A 27,300-nucleotide genomic window follows, 5' to 3' on the forward strand; every position below is an offset into this window, starting at 1 on the left:
CATAAACGTGAAAAATTCGGTCCTTGTTCTTGTTGTTCTTCTCTACTGCAGAGAGACTCATCCTTTATCTTTCTGGGAAATCAAATAGGTGATGACAAGTAAACAACGTCCCCAGTCATGATGAGGTCAGACTGGTAGAAAACAGTCAGTTATCCCTTTCACTCCTGCAACCGAGCAATCCACTCTTTTTGATTTCTGAGCTTACAATCTAGTGTTTTCTTTTTCAGTGTTTATGTAAAGCGGATACAGAGAAGACCAACAATCGCGAAGGATAAGGAATCGTCGAGTGAGAGATGCGGTTGTCAAGGAAACAACGGATTGAGAAGAATAACATGGAGATCGTTTTAATAGACGTAAGTTTTATCCCCTAGAATTAATATGAATCCTCCCGATCTGGAATATATCAGAATTAAAAAAAAATATGTAAAAACAGGATAAGTTCTTTTCATATATTAGAATTTCATAAAAATATCCAAAAACAGGATAACTTCTCTTCGTATATCAAAGTTTCATAAAAATATCAAAACATAGGATAATTTCTTTTCGTTTATCAGAATTTCATAAATAATATCCAAAAACAGGATAATTTCATTTCGATTGACTTCCCCCACCATTCTTATCTGTGTCGGTTCCGGTTAGACACGGTCAGTTACGCTGCGTGAGGTCTATACTTATCCGGGCTGAGGGATACCTCAGTAGACGTGGGTTTGAATCCTCCCGATCTAGAATATATCAAAATTTCATAAAAATATCAAAACATAGGATAATTTCTTTTCGTTTATCAGAAGTTCATAAATAATATCCAAAAACAGGATAATTTCATTTCGATTGACTTCCCCCACCATTCTTATCTATGTCGGTTCCGGTTAGACACGGTCAGTTACGCTGCGTGAGGTCTATACTAATCCGGGCTGAGGGATACCTCAGTAGACGTGGGTTTGAATCCTCCCGATCTAGAATATATCAAAATTTCATAAAAATATCAAAACATAGGATAATTTCTTTTCGTTTATCAGAAGTTCATAAATAATATCCAAAAACAGGATAATTTCATTTCGATTGACTTCCCCCACCATTCTTATCTATGTCGGTTCCGGTTAGACACGGTCAGTTACGCTGCGTGAGGTCTATACTTATCCGGGCTGAGGGATACCTCAGTAGACGTGGGTTTGAATCCTCCCGATCTAGAATATATTCAATGCAACGTATAACTGAAGTATGTTCTATTTTTCTCTTCAACTGACATCCACCAATCTTTCTTGTTTTCATGAAAATCCACAAGTGCAACGACGGATGAAGTAATCAAAGACCGCCAGTCTGCAGAGAGATTGATAACAAAATGTAACGAAAAAATGAGGAGTGTGAATAATCCAGTATCTTGAACACAGGCCAGTTCTTACCAAAACTTGCTTTTTCATAATAGATTCCATGAGGAACGGCTGTAAATAGGAAATACTCTCAAAAATAGGTAGATACAACAAAAAGTTGTCAAGTATAAATATGACGCACGTAAAGTTCTTCACATTCTGATTTGTTGAAAATTCATGTTAGCTCCCTCCATTTTTCAAACGATTATCACAAGGCGCTCGGTTTTGACTTACATTAGGGCGCTCTGATTATCTTGAAGCTGGCCCAGGAGTATCTATTTCTTAATTTCTTTTTTTTTCAAAGCGTTCAGATGATTCCACCTTGGTTTCCGCCCTTGCCCTTCCGACTCAAATTGAGACATCTCCGTTTTCACCACAGTTTAGTATTAAACTGCACTCGTGAAAGAGAATAAACGAACAAAGACAAAAACAAAATATTTCAACTACAATTTATTGTTTATTTAGATAAGCCGTTTGTACTTGCGTATAAAAACTTGCATCGGTACTGTTTATATCACCTTTTTTTAGTATCCCAAATAGAACAACACTGTCTTCTTTCTCAATTACGGCACAAATTAGTCTGGTCTCGTGAAGCATTTTCCAAATTAGTAGTATCAAAATAATGAGCTCCTTCAAAATGAATTTTTTCAGTTCCATGATTTCGTATAAATTGAAAACACACGTTTTTTCCATACCTTCCCCATTTCTTTTTTTTTCTCCTTTCCTTCCCAAAAGTTTGTTTACACTTTCTCTTTTTTGACTTTTGTTTTTGTGTGATTTGTGTCAGAAAAAGGGGGAGAAAAAAATCCAGGATATGTATTCCTATTCTCATTGAAGCAGAACATTTTTGATATTTTTGCGTATTGCTTTCTTATTAGGTTCCCATCAATTTTTCGGATTTTCTTCAAATTCTTGTAGTTTTTGTGAAATTGAAAATTCTTAGTTTTTCACTGTTTCAAATGTCCAGTAAGAAAAGTTATCGATTTGCAGATGATGGGTGCAGAAATATTCCTCCCTTCCAGCTTCAATTTTTTGCAGTTTCTGATTATCGTCTTGATATGGCAATAGTTTCACGCAATGATGATCGTAAAAAGTTCTCTTGAAATGTGAAGCACATATTAGGCGAAAAAATGAATTCGTTTAGTTTGCTCCACGGCACTCCGGTGACTGGAAGAGGCGGGAAAGCTGAAATTCAAAAGCAAGGCAGTGTATTTTTCGAATTTCAGATCTCCCGCCTCTTCCGCTCAACCAATATAGACTGAACCAGATTTGTTTCCCCTGGTACCTTATTCAAAGAGGGTTAGATTTTCTAATGTCCCATTAGAAATGCATGTTTCCAACAAACATTTTTTCTGTTTCACAGTAATCCTAAGTGTCTATGTGAAAAATAGGAACCAGTCCGTTCGTCATATTCTAGTTTATTTCCTTCTTCCTCCCAAAATCGTCTATTTGCGGTTTGTTCTACTTTCAAGGAGCATAACTCATTAACCGCTGGAATTATCAAAAAATAGTCAACTGCCCAAATGCTGAGCATAACATTTCACATGCTGATTAAATACTATCCGAATGTGTATTAAAATTTTTTTAAATATGCAGCATAAAATTTCATTTTTATCAATCTCACAATGAACAACAAACTTTCAACTCTCTTGTTTACAACACGCAATCACAATCACTCTGACAAGCACGAAATTTCTTGGGAGATTACCAAGCGGTCACTCTTCTTCTGGAACACCGAACAAAAAAAAACAACACACAACAAAAACTAATACCAGCCAAAACAATGAGAGTGTATTGTATTGGATAATGTTTGAAAGAGTCCACATCCATCTGGTAGCCGATTTCGTCGTGGGCTGCATCAAACAAGGAGAAATCGACTGTCCTTTTCAAATTTCTCATCTCTTCTTTAACTCTCTCGACGTCCAAATGCTTCAATCCTGAGAGCCGGTCTGCCACAAATACTGGCTTAAGTTCCAGCACGTCTGAGCGACCTCTTATGTGAACGCCTCCAATATCAAGCATTGTTGATGTAGGGAGACGTACAAGCATCTGTCCGGAAGAAGGCATCTCGGCGAGGAATGTTCCTGTCGCATTGATTATCGAATACATCTGAAATATAATTTCTTTTTTCAAATGTAATTTCTAAGCTAACCTTTGATGTGGTGGCAACAAAAGACGCGTCCTTCATCGGGAATTCGAAAACTCAGCGCGGGGCCACTTTGACAGCAACATTGCAGTTCCCTTTGTTCATTATGGTGCACTTCCCTTCGACTGTAGCACAGTGATAATGAGATCCGACTTTCTTCGGGTCTTCACAATGAACAACCACGTTCTTGTCGGTGTATACTTCAGCAGTCGGAGTTTCGTGGTATGAAAATAGTTCACGAGCTGTGAACGTTCCATCGGAAGGAGCAACCTTTAAATATATAGTTTTACAAAATTGAAAAAGCTCATGGAATCAATAAAGATCAGGTCTAAACGATCACAAAAAAGGACTATGGTTCATAAACGGCTTTATTCTTTGTAATCAGTTTTTGAAATCTTACAAACTTTCGAAATCAACTTCAACCATTTAAAAAGTAGCATGCAAAATTTTAAGATGAGTAAAGTAGGATTGATTTTTTTTCGTTGCGTATGCTGTAATACAAGTATGATGCCAGGTTTTCTTTGTTTTTAATGTTTTTTTCAGTGTTAACAAGAAAAAACGTAATCAACCTCGAAAGAGACAAAAATTCTTTTAAAATATTTCAAAAACATTACCAAATTAATCATAATTTAAATCATAACTTCAAAAAAGTTGCTCACCTTCAATAACTGCTCCAATTGAAACTGAAGAATAAATAGATAGAAAAATTAGAATTCAATAAAAATAGAAATAAAATATGTTTCCAGCTTTCATTCCGGTAAAGTGCCTAATAGAATAAAATAGAAAAATTAGAACTCAAAAAAATAGAAATACGTTTTTGACTCCCATTCCAGTAGGGTGCCTGTGGTTTTCAATAAATTTATTGAAGGAAGATAAAAATAGGCGCTTGCCTCTGCTTTTATATTGAGCGGAGGCGGAGTTCAGATTCAATGTGAAAGTGTAAGAATTTAATCATAACGAATGGAAAAATAATTCATAAGTTTGCACCTTTTAATCAAAAGAATGGTAGGTGGCGAGAGAGTGGGAGATGTTGTATAGTGTACAAATAAGTAAATATACATACTTGAGGAAGAATTCGATCAGAGCGAGAAAAAATAATGTTTTTAATCCAATTTATTCTGGTTGTTTTAAAAAATTACAGTAAATGATTGTTCTGAAAACGCATTCCACTTGTTTAAAATTGTTCATTTAGTTCTGCCCTTGTAATTGGGAGTCAAAACACCTGTTTTCCCTTCTTTTTTCCAAGAGTTTGTTTGTCCTTTCTTTTCTTGTTTTAACTCGTGATTCAGTTCTTGGGAAAATTCGGTTATACCCCCCCACACCGATAGCTTCCCCGCATGTTGGAATACACCCCCCACCAACTGAAAAGTGGGGGGTTATAACTGTGGGGTTGTATAATGGAACAGAAAGTGTGGGGGTTTATAATGAAACCATTAAAGCCCCCCACAGTGGAAAGTGGGGGTTCATATCAAAACACCAGGCAATCTTCTATTATAACCCCCCACGTGTATCAATAAACGCCCCCAAAACGCCATGTTGGTATACCACCCCCGGGGGGTGTTTAATAGAATGTCTCCTGAATTTCTGCCTAAGCCTGAGAATTAAGGAAAATCAGCTTCCAGGGCGCTAAGCTTATGGGCGGGGCGAGAGCAAGCTCCAGGGTGTCCTGTTTTAAGGTAATCACTACTTCCAGGGCGCTAAGCTTATGGGCGGGGCGAGAGCAAGCTCCAGGGTGTCCTGTTTTAAGGTAATCACTACTTCCAGGGCGCTAAGCTTATGGGCGGGGCGAGAGCAAGCTCCAGGGTGTCCTGTTTTAAGGTAATCACTACTTCCAGGGCGCTAAGCTTATGGGCGGGACGAGAGCAAGCTCCAGGGTGTCCTGTTTTAAGGTAATCACCACTTCCAGGGCGCTGAGCTTAGGGGGTGTGTAATAGAATGATACGGGAATTTCAGCCTAAGCCTAAGAATTGTGGAAAATCAGGGGGAATTTCAGCATAAATCGACGTTTTAGTTTTAACCTACAGATAGATTTTAAAGTTTTAGCGAAAAACTGCTGAAAAACGCACAGAAAACCCAAAAAAACGAAGAAAAATCGAATGAAAATAATTATTTTTGAGTGTAATCAATATTCAATTTGACTGCCAACAATGATACTCAGTCATTGGGGGGCCTATATCAAAATGATGCTCACATTACAATATATACCCCCACATCTGATTGAAATTTGGGGGGTTATATTGTAATGTGTGGGGGTCTATAATAGAATGTTCATAATATAGTCCCAACATTCCAATAAACACCCCCATCCAAATGACTAAATCACGCATTGTGGGGGTGTATTCCAACGTTTACCCAGGGGGGTGTATAACCTAATCTTACGGGGGTCTATAATAGAATGTACTCCAGTTCTTCCATGATTTGTGTCAGTAAAAAGATGAAAAATTGGGAATGCGCTCTTTTCCCTTTCTTTCCCAAGAGTTTGTTTACATCTTCTTTTTTTTGTTTTTCTTCAGTTCTCGTGTCATTTGTGTTAGAAAACGAGTCAAAAATTGAAAATGCGCGTTGATTCTTGTTCTGTATCTTTGCTGAAACTTGAATCGTCATCTTACAGACAAGGCCTCAAATATTTCCGCTATTAATACTAAATCAGTAAGAAGTATGAAAATATACATACATCAGAAAGTCATTTTTCTCAACAAACCACTCCACTGAAAAAAAATTTAAAAAAAGAAAAAAAATTAAAAATTCTCTTTCCCATTCTTTTTTTTTAAAAGTTTTTCTTTTCCCTTTCTCTTCTTGTTTTTCTTTAGTTCTCGTGTCATTTGTATCAAAAAAGGGCGAGAAATTGGGAATTCGCATTGTTTCGTGTTCTGAATCTCTGCTGAAACTTATCCGATTGACTTGAAATTCACAGAGAAGATAGTTCTTAGTGTGAGGAATCGAATGCTATAAAATTTGTTCAAAATAACACTTTTTTTCAAAGTTTAATACACAAAACGACGGCGGAGGAAATTGAAAAGCTCTGTCGACATCTCTCGATATATCAATTGGAAAAAGTAAGTCATGAGATGAGATTGAAACGACGCGTTTTCCCACAACCCCCATTCTTCAATTATACTAATTGAATTTTTGTGTTTCTTTCATTTTTTTATGTTAGTTTTTAATGAACTTTTATGCAGCTGACATGCAGAAATAAATGAATTTTCAAAAGGTTTTAAAATTTATTCTTAGACTTAAATATCACAGATTTCACAATATGAAATTTATTTTGCAAAATTAAAATGTGAAAAAAGAAACAGGCAACTATTCGTTGGTCTTCCAGTTTCTTTTTGATCAATACAACATCGTACTCGTAAAATTTTCTGGATCTGACAAAATGGGCCCTGCAGATCAAACAGAGTGCCAGAGCTGAAATGATTGAATAATTAATAGATGAAAATTCGAAACTGAAAACTCACGTAGTTGGACCATTCCGGGTGACACTTCTTGTGTTTCACGTTTGGCGTTGAAGGCACGACAATCAGAGCAGACATTTATCATCAATGGATCCAAACCCTTGAACACGGTTGCTGGTTTGAGGTCTTCTTCTGACGCTGAACTCAGCCTTTGTTACTTGCCATGTCTGAAGTAATTTGAAAATCAAAGGGTTAAAAAAATGTGTTAAAGAAAACTTACAACGCAGCTGTATGGTTTGGCCTGTTTTTTGACGCCGGTGGCTCGACGAAGTCCGATTAGTCGTCGTCGTCGTTTGGTGCAGACTTCGATGATAGGCGTTTGATACTCATTTCTATAATTTTCAAGAGATAAAATAGAGAATCCATTGTAAAATTATAAAAAAATTGATTTAGAGAAAGAAAATGCTAGTATGAGAAGAGAAAATGCTCACCTTCAGTATGGTAATCTTGCTGTTTGGTCAGGCCAAAAGTGATATTCGAATTTTCCGCAATGATCTCCTTCGATTTTTTCATCTCGGCTTGCGTTTGCACACTTCTTTGCCAGTCCAATGCAAAGTTCACTGCCACTCCAATAATGGTTATTCCGGCTGTGATTGTTGCAGAAGTTATTCTGATTCCGTGGATCGGTGGAAGACGATTGCTCTTTTGTATCAGGAACACCTCAAACTTAGAAACGATGATAAAATTAAATAAAATAGGAAAACTGTAAGAGGCTGATTGCATTACCTATTCAGAGCTAATACCAAATCACACATAGGGTTTGCTATCTTTTCGTTTTGAATAGAAGAAGCGTAATCAACATTAAAAGATGTTTGAAACTGTATTAATAGATGTTCAAAACATTAACAAATATTAAACCGGAAACATCATAAATCATAATTTCAAAAACGTAGCTCACCTTTCACAACTGCTCCAATTCCAATTGAAGAATACATAGATAGAAAAAATATAATTCAATAAGAATATAAATGAAAAGATTGTTTTGACTCCCATTCCAGTAGGGTGCCTAATAGAATAAAGTAGAAAAATTAGAATTCAATAAAAATAGAAATAAAGTATGTTTTCGACTCCCATTCCAGTAGGGTGCCTGTGGTTTTTAATACATTTGTTATAAGAAAATATAAATAGACGCTCTCCTCTGTTTTTATATTGAGTAGAGGCGGAGACAGTGTGATAGTGTAAGAATTCAATCATAACTAATGGAAAAAATGATTCATAGGTTTGCACCTTTTAATCATAAGAATGAGAAATAGGAAAGAAGGTGAGAGTGTATAATGGAGTACAACCCTCCGACCGCTCTAATTTTGCAATAAAAAAATGAAAATACACTACTCCACAAAAGTATCGTTCCACCCCTCTTTTTTTCGAAAAACGGTGCTCACCTTAATTTTTATTAAAAGGTGTCCACATGAAAAATACTTCATATCCAAACAGAATTCGGGTCCATGTGTTTTTATTTCTACACCGTGACCCAGATTTGAAAAAATAAAAAATTTCGGTTCTGACAATTTACAAAAGTATCGTTCCACTTGGAAAAACTCCTTTTTTGGGATTTTTGGATTTTTAGTGGATTTTTTTTAATGGATGATCAAAATTCAAGTCTTTCATCTCAAAACTGCAAATTTTTCTATTAATGTTCATTCTTTGGAAAACAAATTTCGTATCCGTTTTTGAGGACCCATCCACTTTCCTGTTCAAAATTGTTTATTTAGATAAGCCTTTTGTACTTGCGTATAAAAACTTGCATCGGTACTGTTTATATCACCTTTTTTAGTATCCCGAATATAACAACACTGTCTTTTTTCTCAATTACGGCACAAATTAGTCTGGTCTCGTGAAACATTTTCCAAATGAGTAGTATCAAAATAATGAGCTCCTTCAAAATGAATTTTTTCAGTTCAATGATTTCATATAAATTGAAAACACACGTTTTCTCTATTTCTTCCCTTTTTCCTTTTCCTTTTTTCCCCTTCTTCTTCCCAAAAGTTTGTTTACACTTTCTCTTTTTTGACTTTTGTTTTCGTGTGATTTGTGTCAGAAAAAGGGGGAGAAATTGAGAATGCGCATTGTTTCGTGTTCTGTATCTCTGCTGGCAGTGATCCGATAGACTTGAAACTTACAGGAAAGATAGCTCTTAGTGTGAGGAACCGAATGATATAAACTTTGTTTGATATAACTCTTTCATTGGCTCTTAAAGCCTAGGTTTTCTTATTCGAATGTCAAACTCAAAAGAAAACAAGTTAGTTACAAGTAATTTCAATTTTCTTGACAACGTTTCTATCAGTTTTTTATCTTATCCAATTGTGTGTACGTAGACCTATGAAGCGTTTTTATGATTTAGATATAATCGTTACTCTATTCAACACACCTTTGTTCTCTTTTTTGCAGGTGTTTGTTTACACTTTCTCTCCTTTTTTCCTTCAGTTCTCGTGTCATTTGTGTCAGAAAACGGGTGAGTAATTGAGAATGCCCATTGTTTTGTGTCCTGTATCTCTGCTGAAAATTATCCAATTTACTTGAAATTCACAGAGAAGATGGCTCTTAGTGTAAGGAATAGAATAGGTTCAATATAATCTTTGGTTCTTAGTGCCATGGTTTTTTTATTCAAATGTCAGAATCAAATGAAATGCGTATTTGTTACCAGTAAATTATAGTTCTCTTTAGATGGTTCTTGAGAAAATAAGAATAACTTAGTATTCGTTCAGTTATATGCAGTTTTTTCTTCTTTTTTTGGAGTGCCTCACCCGAAGATAAAATAATCAAAAATGAAGCGATTGGACATGTGGAAGACTTTGATAATGAAGTCATAAAGTTATGTTTTAACATTTTTTAACTAGTAAAAATATTTTTTCAGTTTTACACCGGAAGATTAGCAAAGAAGAAGAGGACGAAAAAAAGGAGAAATTGCCAAAAGTAACAGACATTTGTAAGTACCTGGACTACTGAGTTCTTGCTCTCTGAAAAATTAAATTTTGTGGAGAAAGATCACCCTTATAAGTAAGACGTGGAAGTTTAATTAAAATTTAGTTAAAATTTTTTTTAATCAAAATGCTTTACATGCAATTCTTTCAGAACATGGAGAGGCTTCAAAATCGCACATCTTCGTGCAGAAGAAGAAAGTATGCGACGAAGAAGTAGAAGAGAAGGATTTTTTAATTAAAAAAAAAAAGTTTTTTATTAATAAATTGTATTCCACATCTTCGGAAAAAAACTACATTAAAGAATATTAAAGCTAAAAACTATTGAATAGAAACAATTATAAACCTTCTTGATTTAATCTTCTGTATTCTTCTACGGCCAAGGGTGACACTCGCCAATTCTCCACATTGAACTCTGTGATTCTGCAGAGTTTCAAACTCTTGACGCGGGAAAGGGCAGTGTACACAGCTCCGTTGTGGGGAAGAGGGGATCCGGCCACTAAAACAACCCCATCAAACGTTTTCCCTTGCACGATGTGAATAGTCGTGGCTTCTGCTGGCGCCAGGGGAAATTGCCACCACATCTCCTTATCGTTTCTGTGGGGGATTCGATGTAGATGAATGTTCCTTCCCTTGACCCTGGAAAAAAAAAAGATTTTAAAAATTTAAAAATTGCAATTTATTAAACTTACGTCACCACCATCTCGGTCTTACTGGCTGCCTTCAGAATCCCGAGTGTGCCATTTGTAACTGAGTGGTCACGTCGCATGTTGCGGGTGATGATCACCCTGCATCCCGGTGCCAGGAATAGTGGATGGGGGAAGGAGTGCTCCACAAACTTGTATCCTTCCGTATTTCCTGACACCGGTTTCCTGTTCACAGCCCAGTACTTGTATGCTCCTGGCATCAGGCAGATTTTCTGAAAAAAAACTTATATATACGTTCCTATTATCAAAAATAAATAGAAGCTATTACTCACCCAGCTATTAAGAGCGTCGACTTTCGCTCTCGTTGCTGCCAGGAGCGCGAACTCCTTCTCCGGGTAGGTCTCGCGGAGCTGCTCGATTTGGCTGAGAAGTCCCCCTGTACTTGTATCGAACATAGTACAGTTCCGCTTCAAAAATTTCTCAGTGATTGTGGAAATTTTCCCGAATCGAATCTCGTCCAAAACGAATTGTTCCTGGAGGTTTGGATTTCTCATATTCTCTTCCAAGCGCTCCATCGTGAACATGCTCCAGAGCCATGAATTGGGGAAGTGTGCCCCAATAAATGCTTGATGGTCTTAAAAAAATTCATTAATATTATTTGTTGGTTTCTCTCCCCAGTTTTTTGTTTGTCTAGTGACGTTCACTCACTGAATGTGACTGAAAGTTTTTGAAGGAGGACTGAAGTCATATTTTTTTATTTGAGATTAAGATATTTCAGAAAATTTTGAGCAACTTTCATCATTAAAGCATATGGTAAAAATTGCTCTAAACGCTCTAAATTTCCGTTTTCCCGGCTCAAAAGGAGCCTTCGTAGAAGAGTTTTTCCACGCAATATTCTTCCACCGTGTATTTTTCCCTTTTTTCTCTTTTTTTTTGTGATATAAATTGAAAAAAACACAAAATTTTTTGATAAAATCGAGATAATGAGGAATTGAGAAATTATTTTGTCCGAGAGGTCTACGCGGTGGAAAAATATTGCGTGGGAAAACTCTTCCATGAAGGCTAATTTTGAGCCGGGAAAACGGAAATTTAGAGCATTTTAGCTTATGCTCCAATGATGAAAGCTGTTCAGAATTTTCTGGAGTATCATAATCTCAAATAAAAACTATGACTTCAGTCCTCCTCTAAGAGTTTTTGAGATAATTTTTGAGTGGAAGAAGAAAAGAAGAAAAATTCAGTGAACTTGTCGGTGAGTTTTCTTTAAGTAGCGTACAAAAAGTTTGTAGCAATTTTTATGCTTCTACCAAAATGGAGAATCAGGATAAAATCGGGTTTTTCATGAAATAATATTCAAAACTTGTGAAATATCCAAGCCTGAATTGCCTACCTACTATAAACATGTTCTAGTTTTACAGAGGATTCAAGTTAGGAATTTTTCCAATTTTTCTTCAGTGAAAGTCATTACAAAAAAAACCTACTATTTTTAAGTTCAATCTAAATAAATACCTAATACACAGAAAAATATGTCAAAAAACCAGCTTGATAACATGTATTTTTTGGTAAGATGTTATTGAGTTGTTAAACCATTAACATTTTAAATTTTGTAAAGTACTTACCTCTAATCTAATTTGACTTGAAATAAATAAAAGCACAAAATTAGAATTTAAAAATAATCAGTTTAAATACAAGTGGACCAACATACCGTTAGCTAGTCTTGTTTGCTCTGCCGTTACTCATTATGACATTTTCTTTTATACCGTTTTCTTTACGGGGCGGAGCCACGTAGAGGGAGAGACAAATAAAGAAGGCACTTTGATATTACTATTACACTGAAATAAAAGAATGAAAGGGCAGAAGAAAAGGGGAAATAATAACGTAAGGAGTGCGAGAGGGGTGAGGTTTGAATTATATATTGAGAAATTGGAATTTAAAAAAAATTGAATAATTTAGATAAAAATCCGCGGATCCAATTGTAGTCCTCAATCCTTGTTTTCTTCAACTACCGTATCTGGAAAGGTGAAAATAGCTTTAATGTGTTCGTTTCTCTTCGAAGAACGGATGTGATTGTGTGCCCTGAATTTCTTTTTTCAAATAACTTTTTGTATGGGTACTACTGTGAAAAAAATAAAGTTCGGCCAAGGATTTTCAAAAAAACATTTCGCGGGCCAAACACTTTAGTGCATTTGTGAATTATACGGCCGGCCGCGGCCCTCGGTTTTCAGGGCCGCCAAAGCCGCGGTTTCACCAAATTTTTGCACATCGACTAATCTTGTTGTGCTTTACACGGCCGCCTAGAAACCAAACATTTGGCGTGACTTGGAGCTTCAGTTTAATTTTTCCCCATGGTCTTCTTGACAGCATTGATGATTAGACAAAATGAAACAGCAAAATTTGAAAATCTGCAATTCCAACCATGACAACAAATTGCACGAGAATTTTCAGAGATATCAGCCGCTCTGTCGATTTATTTTTTAACATCCATAAAATTTTTTATTTAGCACACTTTTGGTTCCTTATCGAAAAGTCACCCCATTATAAATTACAGTACCAAACTTTTGTCTCGGTATTCTTTACAGTACAAATTACAGTACAAACTAAAAAAAGGATGTCTCGGTATTCCTGATTTCCCCAAAATAAAATTTTGTGTGCAGAATATACCTAGAACTTTATTTTTGTAGTTGGTCATTTTTTGTACAAACACTTTCTAGCGAGTTACAGTCAATTAAAGTGATCTGGTAAAAAAATCGAACTAAATCGAGAAGGAATATATTCGCTGGGATGTAACTTGCTAGAGAGTGCTCGTACAAGTAAATGACTAACTACAAAAATGAAGTTCCACTTTGGATCTGTGTAGACCACACAAAATTTTCTTTGTGGGTTAATCAAGGATAACAGAATATCCTTTCGAAGTTGGTAATTCTTTACTGTAAACAGTTCATTTATATAAACTTTTTGGTTTTTCAATTCTTTTTTTTACTCATACTGACCACTTTTCTTTATTTTCTGTCTCTCAATCTCTGTTTTCAAAACTTCTTTGATTTTTCAATTCACACTCCTGTTGCAAGCCATATTTGAAATAACTTTATCGTCGATAGTACACTGTTCACTTTCCCAGTTTTTCCTTTTCATCTCACCGCTCTTTGATGGTTGACCGTCTGGCTGAATCACCTTCTACCTTTTTTAAAAGTAGTGTTTGCATTGCTAGTAGCTTTACCTTTGTTTCAAACTGAGAACTCCCGCATAAAACAGTTGAATGCGCACATCGTTAAGAAAGCGCTGGGATCGCAGAGGTATCCCGAAAATGTGCTTCAAAAACACAGAGATTCCTTTTCCATCAGATTAAAGCATAATTTTGGAATCTTCAGCAATTCATCTTTCAAAATTCTTATCCTAATAAAAACTTTGATTGAACCGCTGAAGGCGGGGAGACAGGCTGGTCTAATATAATTTTATACAGTTTTTTTGTTGAGTTTTAAATAGGCAAAGACTATATCTTCATGAAATAAGTGTTTTTAGTCGACTTTTCTCTTCAAAAACTGGTTCTAAATCGTTTAAAAAGTCACGAATGCAAACGTGCTCCATTCAAACTAGAGTTCTATTTTGTAGCAGTTTCATTTTGTTCAGTTCTATTTTAATCAGCTCTATATTGTTACAGTTTTATTCTGTTGCAGTTCTATCCTTCCGGGTTCTAAAATTGAGTACTCCCTTTGAAACGTTTTGTCCGTTTCCGGATTGAACCAAGTCATAAAAAGTTATGGGCCGTTTTCTCAAAAGTGACGACGTGAAAGATTTTTTGATATCATCGGATTCAGAAAAAATAGAGGATTCCGAACGTATTGTCCATTTCAAGATGTGAAAAAGATTAGATCTAATCTCTTCTAATTAGAATAATCATTTTACAAAATTTCCGATATTGTGAAATGTTTTTACCGAGTTACCGCTTTTAAGAATACGCACTTTTTTGAAGGATTTTTTGAGAAAATTCAGTTTCAGAATATTTAATCAAAATTTCCGTATCAGAAACTTTGAGAAATGTAAAAATACTGAAAAAGCAGAATTTCATTGAAGTGAGAAAAAATAAAAACTAAAAAGAGAAAACATGGAAAAGTAAATAATTTTTAACAAGAGAAAAAAACAACATAGTAACATATAAATTACTTGTAACCAGGGAAGCGTGCAAAATTATTTATCATCTTTTGATTTTATGAAATACTCAAAAATATTAAAGAGGTACCGAATCCTCCTAACCCAGTATGATACGTGAAGTTTGCACGTTGTTGGAAAATAATGACTCGTGAATTGCTCGTTTTTCAGGGGTGGAATGGTATAAGTGCGATCCCCGGCCCCGCCAAAGTTTTTTTTTTGCATTTTCGTTATGAATATTCAAGATACTTTCATGGGGGTCGCTTTTTTGAATTGAAGATTTGAAAACTGTCATACTGATTTTTCTGAGAAGAGAAAGAAATTGTGACCAAACAACCCAAACAACTTTTTCAAAAGTTTTCTCAATTTTTGATTCAAGCTCTATAAAAACTCGATATCTGAAAAAGGCACATTATTCATAAAAAAAATGAAAAACCGCAAAGAATGAAAAAAATCGCGTGGGATCAAACTACACCATTCCACCACTGAAAAAAACTCACGAGTCACTACATGAAACGGTAAGCTTTTGCTTTTTTTTGAGATTTGTTTTCAATTCCATACAAAAAATCGTATTTGAGCGGCAGTCATCTGTATTGAAGCCCATTTGTTTCCACCATCTTGTTCAATATCGAGCCAATCGGTGCAGTCGATATCCTCAGGATCACGTTGTGGAAAGTGGATTGTTCTGAAAATTGAGACAGTTGTTATGATCTACATACTCGACAAACTTAGGATCGAGTTTGAAATATTGCGGTCTTCTCGAACCGTCCCACTGAAGTGCATTGAATTCTCTTAAAAGTGGAATCCAATTTAAGACATTCGAAAGGGGCTCTGGGTTATTTGCAATCAGTGCATGCAGTTTGTGGTATGCTTCTTTATTTTTCCACTTGCGAATTACTTCACTCCATTGTTGGTAACAAAGAACTGAATTCTGAAGTAGCAAGAAACGACCAGAAAAATTATGCATGATTGTAGGAGTCATAGCACCAGTTCGCAGAATAGACAATCCTTCTATTTTCAATAATTTAGACTTTCTGGTAAAAACTCTACCCTGACATCTGGAACGAACTTGAACACTTTCATGATTACTGTGTATTCTTAAATAACGCTTAATGTCGGAGGTATTCAATTTTTCGCAAATGAAACTTGTGTCCTTGACATCGTTAATAATTCCAGATAACATCAGAGTCGCGACGGAATGAATTTCTAGTTGAATACGTGGCTTGTTAGAGAACAAATATGCGCAATGGTTCTGAAGTAATACTAGCACGTTCTTTTCATTCTCTTCGAGGTGTTCCAAAGTGAAAGTAAATACTTCTGTCGATGAGTTTTTGGAACATCTGAAATCAGTTCAGATTTCAATGTTGCAAATTTATCAATAAAAATATATCCGGAAGAAATAATCCTACCTGCATTCGATTCTTTCTCCTCCCAGTTCCTGTGATGTCATTTCGTCGACAGGAATATATGAGACGTGTTTGACTTTTGCCATGTGATGTAATTTCTCATCACTATCTGTAAATCCGACAGAAATCTGAGTCTCATTATCATCCAAAGAGTATCTTATTTTCTTCGGTCTTAATCTTATTCTTTGTACCAATTTCTTCATTTTTTGTGAACACAAACTCATCAAAAATAATTCGTTGATTTCTAATTGCTTCAATACTTCGATTTGAACCAGAAAAGGACAACGGTTAATATGGAAAGACATTCTGTAAATTTTTCGAAAGTTAGATAAGGTGGTTAACATAGTAAACATAAGCTGAACTATTGAACTCTGTCCCAATTTGTGGAACTCAAAAAATTATAATAAGTCGATGGAGAAAAGGAGAATGGAAATCAAACTTTTCTTTTCAAATATATTGAGTCGGAAAGTCACAGCGTTGTCGTTGCAAGACCCAATCGCCTACCAAATCCAATGTGCCTTGAAGTGCTAATTGCCTACTAATAACCGTAATTCTTCTCACGGGAAGACCGTACAAACAGAAAATCAGCTCTGAGCCGAATCACCTACAAGGAAGATTATGAGTCATCATAATTAATTTTCTCGGAGGATTTCATGAGAACTTGTCTAATATAATAGTTTAGCCTGTGACACTATGATTTCATTAATACTACACTTTCAATAGTAATCATGTTCAATTTCAAAATAACTGAACGGATACTGAATTTTTTAATGAAAAGTGTTTTATGAAAACTGCGGTGTTGTTTCATTTTAGAATTTCAATCGAAAAATTTTCATCTCAATCGAAAAACTTTTGTATTTCATCCAAAAATTTCAAAAACCAAATTCAAAATTGTTTTAGGGAAGGCAGGGAAATTATTGAAGTAAAAGAGGCATCAGTTTCGATTGAAAAAGTGGTTACTACTCAAGAAAATTAACATGTCTTGTAACAAACTCGTTTTTATTTTAATTAGAAATTCGATTTAGAAAACTATGACTTTGAGAACTGATGAAAGAGTTCTATTTCAAAGAGTTTATAGCATTTGATTCCTCACACTAAAAGCTATCTTCTCTGTAAATTTCAAGACAATCTGATAAGTTTCAGCAGAGAAGCAGAACAGGAACTGACGGGCGTTCCCAATTTCTCACCCGTTTTCTGACACAAATTGGCACGAAAACTGAAGAAAAACAAAAAGAGAAAGGGAAAAGAAACACTCGGATAAAAAAGAAAGGGAAAAGGGTGTTTTGACCAGAATAACGACAATACCAAATTATAAAGAATGGGATAAAAAATGATACACGAATGGATGAAAAATGAGATTTTGAACTGATATGAAATCCTGGAAAAGGAAAATTGCATATAGATGGAAGGAGCTAAGGATTTTGATACTCTTTATTTTAAAAATTATATTTTTTTTTTTACTTTCTCTCGCTTTGTTAGAATTCTTTCTGTAATATGTATGTTTTCTTGTTTTCAACTGATAAATAGTGAAAAATTTGATAGAAAACTCCCTTCAATGTTGAGAGAATACACAAAGTGTACTTGGGAAACATATATGTCTTGTCGTGTACCTTTCGTTTGCAAGCGTTTGCAAAAAGAGATAAAAAGAGAGTTGCAAAATAAGAAAGCGCAGGCGGTGTGACGCCACTCGGTCATCAAACGTTCAATGTAGAGTAGAAGAGAGACGCATCGGTTTCTACAAACTTTAAAAACTCTGATTTTCGCTTCATAACTTGATGAAAAACGTTTCATTTTTCTACTGGAGTTACTGAGTTGGAATAATAGAAAAAATAAGAATAAACAAAAAATTACCTTGGATCGGTTTCTGAAACCATGATGGTGCTAGTAAAAACTTTCAATTTTAGAAAAAGAGATATTTTTTCACTCACAAAGTGTTTATTCCCAATTTTTTCAATTACCCTTGTTATTTGGTTGTGAAACAAACATAACATTGCAAACCTGTGTTTTCTTATATCATATAAAACATGTTGTACTTAGTTTTTGCAGATTTGACAATTTCAGTGTTTCAGAAACCGAATTGATCTATTTTTTAGTATTTTTTACTGTTTTCCAACATTTTACACAAAAACTCAATCACTTCAGTAGAAAACTAAAAAGTTTTTTCCAAATTTTCAAATTAAGACTAGGAAAAATCAGTGTTGAAACTTTTTTAAATAACTCATCAGAGTTATGTAATTTTGAAAGTATAAATCTGTAAGGATGGCTGAGAAACTAGCAAGGGAAGTCTTTGGAGGCGCCACTTTCAAACGACTTATAAATTTGGTTTTAATTATTTTCGACAGCGGGGCAGTCTATTTCTGCAGTCAGAACCAGCTAAATGGGGAGTATGCACAGAGTGTACCAGGCTGTCTGGCCTCGTGCTTTTTGCTTGCAAAAGGCAAAAAAAGAGTGTTTCGAAATTGGAGAGCGCACATGCAGTTCATTGAACACACAATGTAGAGGAGAAGGGGAACGCATCGATTTCTCCTCAGTAGTGTCCCCAAGGTGTCTTACTGCATAGACGCCGAAAAAATGTATTCCTATTTTTATTGAATTCTAGTATTTCTATTCATTCTTCAATTGGACTAGAAGCCGCCAGAGAATCTGAAGACAGAAAACTCATTTCGGATCATAACGCTCAAGTTGGTGACCTTCAACGACAGATTGAGGCAAGAGATGCCAAAATGAGAAAGGCGAACGAGAAAAATGAGGCTAGAGCAGAGGAAACCAAGGAAATGGAGGAAAAACATCAAACGGAGACGGAAAAATTGAAGTCGAATCATAAAGATCAAGTTGCTGAGCTTCAAAAGCAGATTAAGGATAGAGATGCCAAGATTAGAGAGGCAAACGACAAAATGAGAGAGAACGAGCGGAACAAAATCGAAAGAACCTTTTGGCTCAAAAACTCTAAAAGAAGACTACGAGAAGAGGATTCAGAAAAGGAGCAAAAAAGGTGGGTGACATTGTTTGATACAACAAATTTATTATTGATAATTTCAGTCAACGATGAGCTGGAGAAACAGAGAATGGCAAAGGTCGAAGGAGAGAGTGAACGGAGCAAATGGATCTCAAAAACGACAACTGCAATCTTCTGAGCAGGAAAGAGAAGCAAAGGTGGGTAAGATTGGAAAATATAACAGGTGTTGACTTAAATTTCAAACATTTTTTGTAGGTGAAGAAGATAGAATGATTGGGGGACAACAACCACGCCTTCTTGGTTGCAAATCAACTGGTAAACTGCTCTGAACTGGTCAATCAACATTAAAAACATGCCATTTTAATTATAAATTCTTAAATTATATTCTGGTATTACTAAAAATAGAATTTACAAAAAATAAAAAATTGTAAATATTCATCAGTCAGTCATTTTCAGCAGTCAACAAAATAAAAAATGAATTGAACATTCATATCATTCGATTCCTCACACTAAAATCTATCTTCTCTGTAAATTTCGAGTCAATCGGATAAGTTTCAGCAGAGATTCAGAACACGAAACAATGCGAATTCCCAATTTCTCGCCCTTTTTTGATACAAATGACACGAGAACTAAAGAAAAACAAGAAGAGAAAGGGAAAAGAAAAACTTTAAAAAAAAAAGAATGGGAAAGAGAATTTTTAATTTTTTTTCTTTTTTTTAATTTTTTTTCAGTGGAGTGGTTTGTTGAGAAAAATGACTTTCTGATGTATGTATATTTTCATATTTCTTACTGATTTAGTATTAATAGCGGAAATATTTGAGGCCTTGTCTGTAAGATGACGATTCCTCTTGGCACAGTTGCAAAAAGTTGTTTCAATCTGAACTCTTTTCACAGCATATGTACCCCTATGGTAGTGATTTATAAAAAATATGTCACCAGTCTCCTATGACGTCATCATAGGAAAATATGGCCAATAATCGACTTTTCACTCAAAAATTCATAAAAATTTAAATTTTCCAGATAACTCTGCGAAATTTTTGGCACATGTTAGGAGTGTTTTTGACTACTACTACACAAATTTCCAGCCCTCCAGACACCCCAAAAACCGTTCAATTGAATTTCATTTCCATGTTTTTTCAACTTTTCTCGAAAATTCCCTCTAGCAGTCCTCAAATTTTAAATCGTATTCTTATTCCCCGTAAAAAGTTCTACTAGGACCAACTTAATTCATTAAAAACTAGGAGAACCATTTTCAGATATTTCGATTTTTTCAAAAATCACATAAGGTGGGCAACTTTTTAAAATTATTATTTAAATTATGTAACATTTCATAATGTTTTGAACGTATTTTTATACAATTTTGAACATGTTGTAATGTTGATTATGTTTCTTCTAGTCAAAACTAAAAAGACATGAAAAACAGAATTTATTATGTTACTGAAATGTTCAGAAGTAAATAAATCAGTGTTTGGAAAGGTTCGAAAAACGAATTTTTAGTTTCCTACAGGAGTTTCTCGAGAAGACGAACACCTAAGCCTGAAAACCGGAATTGAAGCGAAAGCTGCGAGCTGGATCGTCCACCTGAGAATTATGGAGTTGATGACGAAACATTGTGCATTGAAGGAGCAACTTGAGGAGATGAAGAAGGGAGAAATAATAAGGAGAGATGCCATGTAAATCCAATAATATAAAGAGGAAATCAAGAAAATTTTCGAGTCGCTGAATAGAACAAAGTAGAAACTAGCTGCCAGGGAGACAGAGATGCGGAGGGTGTAATTTGAGTACGAAAGTTAACGAGGATGGAAAAACAGAAGTCGCTTGGGGAACAGCTCGGTTCTTATTTTGAGACAATGCTCAAAATGTACTCAACTGCAGAAAATGTGAGTTATTATTTTTCCAACTCTGAAAAAATGAACAACATTTCAGAGCGCAGAAAAGAAGGCACTGAAATCAAAAATTCACTCCATGGCCGGTGAACTGCCAATAGAGCCCGAAATGGTAAGTTTCTCAAAGTATTTTGTGAGGAATCTTAACATTTCAGTTCACGGAAGTCGCTGTGTTGGTGAGGAGTTTGAGCTCACGGATTACTGTTCCTTTCTTCTCGAAAGAACTTACAGGGTGTGTTTAATTAATTTTTTTCAAACTAATTTCACTTCTACAGGGAAAATAAAGGTGGAATCATACTCCGCTTCGTCTTTTGCTACTGCAGAACACATCGAAGAAGCGCCAACTCCTGCTGTAGACGACCCTCCAAAAACAGACCGCCCAAAAAAACGTCCCACGACTCAAGATGTTGCCTCTACTCTACCACCCAATAAGCAAGGAATGGTCACGAAAGCATATGAAGCATCTGAAGATAGATGAAGGTTTGTGTTCATCAGGGTCATGGGCTACAAGGGAAGTCACTTCGTAACTTACTCCAGCGAAGTCCATTTAACACGGTATATCTTTTTCTCACGAGAGATATCAAGAATTTTCTAACCAGCAGAATTACCTCAATTCTCATAAAACATTTCTTCAGTTGGAAAAAGTTCGATAGCTCTTAAGAAAAGTTAAGAAACTGTGTTCCTTGCTGCTAGGCGCATCTCTAATAATGATTTTTATTAATGGGGTGAGATTACACTGACTAAAATACACACTTGGAATTTTGAGTGGTTTCAACGTTGAAAATATGTTTTTTTTAGAGTATTATCATAAGATTGTCCATATTTTTCTACACATTTTAAAACCGAAAAACCAAAAAAAAAAATTTTTTTACAGATAGGAACGATCGATGAGGAAATTGCTGCTGGTTGCCGGAAGTCAATTCATCTCAAGTCATAAAGATTCTCAATTGTTTATAAAGGCTTATAACATTCTGACGAAAAATGTGTTTTATTTGGTGATGATATTTTTTCTCGCTTCGCATTATGAAAAATGAAAAAGGAGGGTGGGATTCTTTACCATTACGCCACCGGCGCACAGGATCAAGCTGGGGATGGGGGCGAGGAGAAAAGTGTGCGCGTGGTTTTTTATAACACCGGTTTAGCCACATACAGCAACAAAATGTTTCGTGTACTTCAAAAATATCAGTGGAGATTCAGGTTTCTCCACAGAATCGTCTGGTTTGAATATTTTTGTTTGGATTTTTTGGTTCTATCGGATCTCAAGATGTTTAGATCGGTGTCAAACATTCAGAGCGATTCAGTGAATCCAGTTCCCAGGACAGGAAACAGAGAGAATCTCCCGTGACAAAGTTTCATCTATTATTTTTCACATCAGTTTATTTTCAGCCTAATTCCAGATAGTGTCGATAACAAGGGGTAGACTGGTTGTTTTGACTATTCCACCTAATTTAAAAACGTATCAGTATAAACCATCAAAAAATAATTTCTGTGGTGATGGAATAATGAGCCGCCAACCTGAAAAAAAATTGACTTCGGTTTTTGTCATTTATCACACATTTTCACAAAGTTGAACTTCTTCTCATAAAAAAGAACATATTGATTCAAGAGAAGAATCACTTTTTCGATACGTAACTTGCTAGGTATTGTCAGTACAAAAAACGGCTCTATTGGCAAAGAATGGTCCCAACCGCAAAGAACGGTCCCAAAAAATAAAAGAACGGTCCCAAAGAATTACATGGTCCCTACCGCAAAGAATGGTCCCAACCGCAAAGAATGGTCCCAAAATTTTGGGTGACACAAGTTTCCGAATTGAATGGTCCCTACCGCAAAGAATGGTCCCAACCGCAAAGAATGGTCCCTCAAAATTGATACGAAAAACGTTTCACCATTCTCTTAGGCTTAGGTTTCTTAGAAAATGGGAAAAAATTGACAAATACGATTAATAATCGGTTTTGTCAATTTTTTCACCAATTTCTAAGAAACCTAAGCCTAAGAGAATGGTGAAACGTTTTTCGTATCAATTTTGAGGGACCGTTCTTTGCGGTTGGGACCATTCAATTCTGAAATTCGTGTCACCCAAATTTTTGGGACCATTCTTTGCGGTTGGGACCATTCTTTGCGGTTGGGTCCATGTAATTCGGAAATTTGGGTCACCCAAAATTTTGGGACCATTCTTTGCGGTTGGGACCATTCTTTGCGGTTGGGACCGTTCTTTGCGGTTGGGACCATTCTTTGCCAATAGAGCCCAAAAAACTAGGCAGCCACAAAAATGGATCTCTATTTTTTTTTGAATGATTCATTAAAATCTACTGGGTGTAACAATCAGAATGACACACTTTCAAAATTTTACAGTTTCAACGAAAAACGTCCAAAATCCATCACTTTCGACCGGTACTGTATCAGTGTTGATGTCAAACAATAACTTTTGATCAGTGTGTTGATTTGTTGAAAAAATGTAAGTTACATATGTTGCTGTGAGACAATGATTTATAGTTATTTTTTGAAACAACCGGAATAAACTGAATTTTTCAACGTTACTTTCTCTTGTTTAGTTTGAATTTTTTTGGTAGTATGAATGTTTTCTTGATTTTAACTGATAAGAAGTGAAACATTTGATAGAAAACCTTCCTCCAATTTTGTGAGTATAGACAGCGTGTACTAGTGATATACATCTACCTGGCCGTGTGCTTTTTGTTCGCAAAAAGAGATAAAAATAGTGTTTCGAAAAAAGAGAGCGCAGAATGAGAGAGCACACATATACGTCATTGAAGAATAATGTAGAGGAGAACGGAGACGCATCGATTTCTCCCCAGTAGTGTCCCCGAGGTGTCTTACTGCATAGACGCCGAAAAAATGTATTCCTATTATTATTGAATTCTAGTATTTCTATTTATTCTTTATTTGGACTAGAAGCAGCCAAAAGGAGACATGTGGAAAAGGATAAGAAGATAAAACAGCTCGTAAGTCGGATTGGTTAAACTGGAAAGAAGCAAGAAGAAAGGAAATCAAGCAGATGGAGGAGACGCATCAAACGGAGACGGAAAAACTGAAGTCGGATCATAAAGATCAAGTTGGTGACCTTCAACGGCAGATTGAGGCAAGATACCAAGATTAGAGAGGCAAACGAGAAAAATGAGAGAGAACGAGCGGAACAAGATCGAAAGAACCTTTTGGCTCAAAAAGCTCTGAAAGAAGACTATGAGAAGAAGATTCAGAATAAGGAGCAAAAAAAGGTGGGTGACATTATTAATACAGCAAATTTATTGTTGATAATTTCAGTCAACGATGAGCTGGAGAAACAGAGAATGGCAAACGTCGACGATGAGAGTGAACCGCGAGCGAGAGGATATCGACGCAATTTTATAATTTTATATCACTTTTATCATTACTGTCAAATAAAATATATAATTTTATTCCCAGAACTAAAGAAGAAAAAGAAGAAAATTGGCAAACCAACTCTTGGGAAGAAGAAGGGAAAGGGTGTATGATATTGCCCGATTCAAAAAAGAATTGACTTCGTCGATGCGTATATTACTAGAAAGCGCCTGTACAAAAAAGTTTACAACTGCAAAAATGAAGATCTACTTTTGTTCTATATGTCGCATTAAAAACCTACTAGGTGTGACAATCTGAATTACCATAATACACTTTCAAAATTATACAATTCCAACTGAAAACGGCAAAAGTCCATAACCTTTGACCGGTACTACACTGCGGGACATAAATATGGAGCCACTTTAATTTTTAACTTTTTTGGAAACATTTTGTCGTTTTCAAAAATTCTTTAAATGTCTATAAGGTGCTTTCCGGGTCATAAAAACGGTACACTTGTTGAAATTTTGAAAGATTTCGAGTTTTTGAAAGTTTTGAAAAAAGTGTGAAAAAAGGCTTATTTCTATGGGACATAAGTATGGAGCCACCCCTGAAAAAAGGAAAAACCACAGAAGACGTTGTCAAAAAACCGGGAAATCGTACTCTCCGTCCAAAATTGAGTTGTTTAGAGATATTTCTCCAACAATTTCAGTGAAAATTTTTTGAGAAAAACTAGAATTTCGGGAAATTTTCGAGTCTTTGCATTTTTTGTATATATTTTGTCAACAAATCATTTCTGGCAGGATGTTTTTGTTAAAATCTAATTAAACACTCTTGATTGTTAGTTTAAAACTGTTTTTGTAGAGACATTGACCATTTTGTAGAACATACATGACTTGAAATTCGAAGAAAGAGCCATATTTTGCAATTGAGGCTTAATTTTAGCTCATATTCTCCGAAATTCACATTTTCAACTAAATTTCTTTGCAGATTAAAACAAAAGTGAGTATTTTGTTTCAGTTATCAAGATCCTGAATTAATTTACTGGCCACTAGACTGCTGAAAATAGCGCCAACGTCAATTTTCATTCATTTGTAAGGTACTGTAATCTTTAAGTTGGTGGAAAATGTCGGAACGGCATGGAAAATTTCTAGAATGAGAAGCAATACGCACAAAAACAAGAATTCCTTTTAGATTGCAACCATAATTCCACATTAGATACGTTTTAAATTGGTTCAGGAATTTCATTCATCACAATGGTCAAAAAATTCTGTGTTAATGCTTTTTTCGGCAGTCTAGAGGCTAGTAAATTAATTCAGGATGTTGATAACTCAAACAAAAAACCTGACTTTGATTTAATCTGCAAAAAATTTAGTTGAAAATGTGAAGTTCGGAGAATATGAGCTAAAATTAAGCCTCAATTGCAAAATATGGCTCATTCTTTGAATTTCAAGTCATGTATGTTCTACAAAATGGTCAATGTCTCTACAAATACAGTTTTAAACTAACAATCAAGAGTCTTTAATTAGATTTTAACAAAAACATCCTGCCAGAAATGATTTGTTGACAAAATATATACAAAAAATGAAAAGACTCGAAAATTTCCCGAAATTCTAGTTTTTCTCAAAAAATTTTCACTGAAATTGTTGGAGAAGTATCTCTAAACAACTCAATTTTGGACGGAGAGTACGATTTCCCGGTTTTTTGACAACGTCTTCTGTGGTTTCTCCTTTTTTCAGGGGTGGCTCCATACTTATGTCCCATAGAAATAAGCCTTTTTTCACACTTTTTTCAAAACTTTCAAAAACTCGAAATCTTTCAAAATTTAAACAAGTGTACCGTTTTTAAGACCCGGAAAGTACCTTATAGACATTTAAAGAATTTTTGAAAACGACAAAATGTTTCCAAAAAAGTTAAAAATTAAAGTGGCTCCATATTTATGTCCCGCAGTGTATATCAGTGTTGATGTCAAACACTAACTTTTGATCAGTGCGCTGGTTTGTTGAAAAAAATGAGTTATGTTGCTGTAAAACAATGATTAATAGTTATTTTTTAAATAACCCGAATACAATGAATTCTATGTAATACGTCGCTTTCTCCCGCTTTGTTAGCATTCTTTTTGACACATGCATTTTTCATATTTCTCACTGACTAAGTATTGATAGTGGAAAACATTTTAAAGAAAACCCTGCTTTACTGTTGAAAGTATAGACAAAGTGCACTAGGGAGACAATGGCGAGCCTGCTACAGCGGCGGGAGTCTACCTCACGGTAGGTCCGCTAACTGTGATGTAAGAAATCATTAAACTCTTCATCAGTTTGGTTCATTTGTACAAAGTGGGTTTGTGCAGATGGGTCGATCTTTCTATTATTTTTATTATTTTTTATTCTACTATCCGCCCTACAGGAATGGGAGGCGAAACAAGTATTTATATTTCTATTAAATTCTAATTATTCGATTTTTTCAATACAAAATACACAAAAACTATTTATTCCAGCTCTGCCTTTGGCATGGCGTTCATTTTTCAATCGGATTGTTCAGTTTTACGCGGAAAACCACATATTTTCGATGCTATATTCTCAATATTTTGAAGAGGTGAGTATTTTTCTTCAGTTTCTAGTTTTGCAGACCGCATCCGACAAAGAGAAGTTCCCAAATACCGATTCTAGTTCAAAAAATTTCCGGCAATGATGAAATTGAACCAGTTATGTCTTTGACTCCGGTATTCGGACGTAAAAAACTACTGGGGATAACTACGTGGTGGTTTTGGCTCTCCAATTGAGAATAATTAAACCACTGCCACCCGTTGATACTCTAAGTAGTCAAAGTTCAGAATATATCCAGTTTTTGCAATGGATTTTACAGAGAAAAGGCATAATCTGACTACATTGACATCATTTTGAGAGTTTGATTCAAGAATTGAGCATTCTAACTTTAAAACATTCCAAACCGTAGCACACTTTTCTGATCATTTCTCCATGTTTGAAATTCAATAAAGCACGAAATCCAAACAACGCGATGTTGGCCACTTGTTTTTTGCTATCTGGTTATTCTCCTTTCGATA

General features: G+C 35.3%; 8 protein-coding genes across 8 annotated transcripts; 3 read left to right on the forward strand and 5 right to left on the reverse strand.

The window, feature by feature from the left end:
- Nucleotides 1-3,071: 3,071 nt before the first annotated feature.
- Nucleotides 3,072-3,555, reverse strand: GCK72_022398 (uncharacterized protein; the record flags this gene model as incomplete). The annotated part of the gene is made up of 2 exons (XM_053734799.1): nucleotides 3,072-3,476; nucleotides 3,520-3,555. 2 exons carry the CDS (start codon nucleotides 3,553-3,555, stop codon nucleotides 3,072-3,074), a joined length of 441 nt encoding a protein of 146 aa, XP_053578365.1.
- Nucleotides 3,556-3,570: 15 nt separating this feature from the next.
- Nucleotides 3,571-4,139, reverse strand: GCK72_022399 (uncharacterized protein; the record flags this gene model as incomplete). Its single annotated transcript, XM_053734800.1, has 2 exons — nucleotides 3,571-3,783; nucleotides 4,128-4,139. 2 exons carry the CDS (start codon nucleotides 4,137-4,139, stop codon nucleotides 3,571-3,573), a joined length of 225 nt encoding a protein of 74 aa, XP_053578366.1.
- A 2,588-nt stretch (nucleotides 4,140-6,727) lies between these two features.
- Nucleotides 6,728-7,691, reverse strand: GCK72_022400 (uncharacterized protein; the record flags this gene model as incomplete). The annotated part of the gene is made up of 3 exons (XM_053734801.1): nucleotides 6,728-6,921; nucleotides 6,972-7,106; nucleotides 7,400-7,691. The coding sequence occupies 3 exons, from the start codon at nucleotides 7,689-7,691 to the stop codon at nucleotides 6,728-6,730; spliced, it is 621 nt and encodes a 206-aa protein (XP_053578367.1).
- Nucleotides 7,692-10,385: 2,694 nt separating this feature from the next.
- GCK72_022401 (uncharacterized protein) lies at nucleotides 10,386-11,117 on the reverse strand (the record flags this gene model as incomplete). Its single annotated transcript, XM_053734802.1, has 3 exons — nucleotides 10,386-10,525; nucleotides 10,601-10,805; nucleotides 10,866-11,117. 3 exons carry the CDS (start codon nucleotides 11,115-11,117, stop codon nucleotides 10,386-10,388), a joined length of 597 nt encoding a protein of 198 aa, XP_053578368.1.
- Nucleotides 11,118-15,225: 4,108 nt separating this feature from the next.
- On the reverse strand, nucleotides 15,226-16,285 carry GCK72_022402 (uncharacterized protein; the record flags this gene model as incomplete). Its single annotated transcript, XM_003096065.2, has 3 exons — nucleotides 15,226-15,361; nucleotides 15,405-16,016; nucleotides 16,086-16,285. The coding sequence occupies 3 exons, from the start codon at nucleotides 16,283-16,285 to the stop codon at nucleotides 15,226-15,228; spliced, it is 948 nt and encodes a 315-aa protein (XP_003096113.2).
- Nucleotides 16,286-18,459: 2,174 nt separating this feature from the next.
- Nucleotides 18,460-19,131, forward strand: GCK72_022403 (uncharacterized protein; the record flags this gene model as incomplete). The annotated part of the gene is made up of 3 exons (XM_053734803.1): nucleotides 18,460-18,626; nucleotides 18,682-19,074; nucleotides 19,122-19,131. 3 exons carry the CDS (start codon nucleotides 18,460-18,462, stop codon nucleotides 19,129-19,131), a joined length of 570 nt encoding a protein of 189 aa, XP_053578369.1.
- Nucleotides 19,132-20,888: 1,757 nt separating this feature from the next.
- GCK72_022404 (uncharacterized protein) lies at nucleotides 20,889-21,402 on the forward strand (the record flags this gene model as incomplete). Its single annotated transcript, XM_053734804.1, has 3 exons — nucleotides 20,889-20,918; nucleotides 20,965-21,100; nucleotides 21,200-21,402. 3 exons carry the CDS (start codon nucleotides 20,889-20,891, stop codon nucleotides 21,400-21,402), a joined length of 369 nt encoding a protein of 122 aa, XP_053578370.1.
- A 2,535-nt stretch (nucleotides 21,403-23,937) lies between these two features.
- Nucleotides 23,938-24,290, forward strand: GCK72_022405 (uncharacterized protein; the record flags this gene model as incomplete). The annotated part of the gene is made up of 3 exons (XM_053734805.1): nucleotides 23,938-23,994; nucleotides 24,044-24,157; nucleotides 24,204-24,290. 3 exons carry the CDS (start codon nucleotides 23,938-23,940, stop codon nucleotides 24,288-24,290), a joined length of 258 nt encoding a protein of 85 aa, XP_053578371.1.
- Nucleotides 24,291-27,300: the final 3,010 nt, after the last annotated feature.

The sequence above is a fragment of the Caenorhabditis remanei genome, chromosome X (genome assembly GCF_010183535.1).
Source record: "Caenorhabditis remanei strain PX506 chromosome X, whole genome shotgun sequence".
In the NCBI taxonomy this organism is placed as follows: domain Eukaryota; kingdom Metazoa; phylum Nematoda; class Chromadorea; order Rhabditida; family Rhabditidae; genus Caenorhabditis; species Caenorhabditis remanei.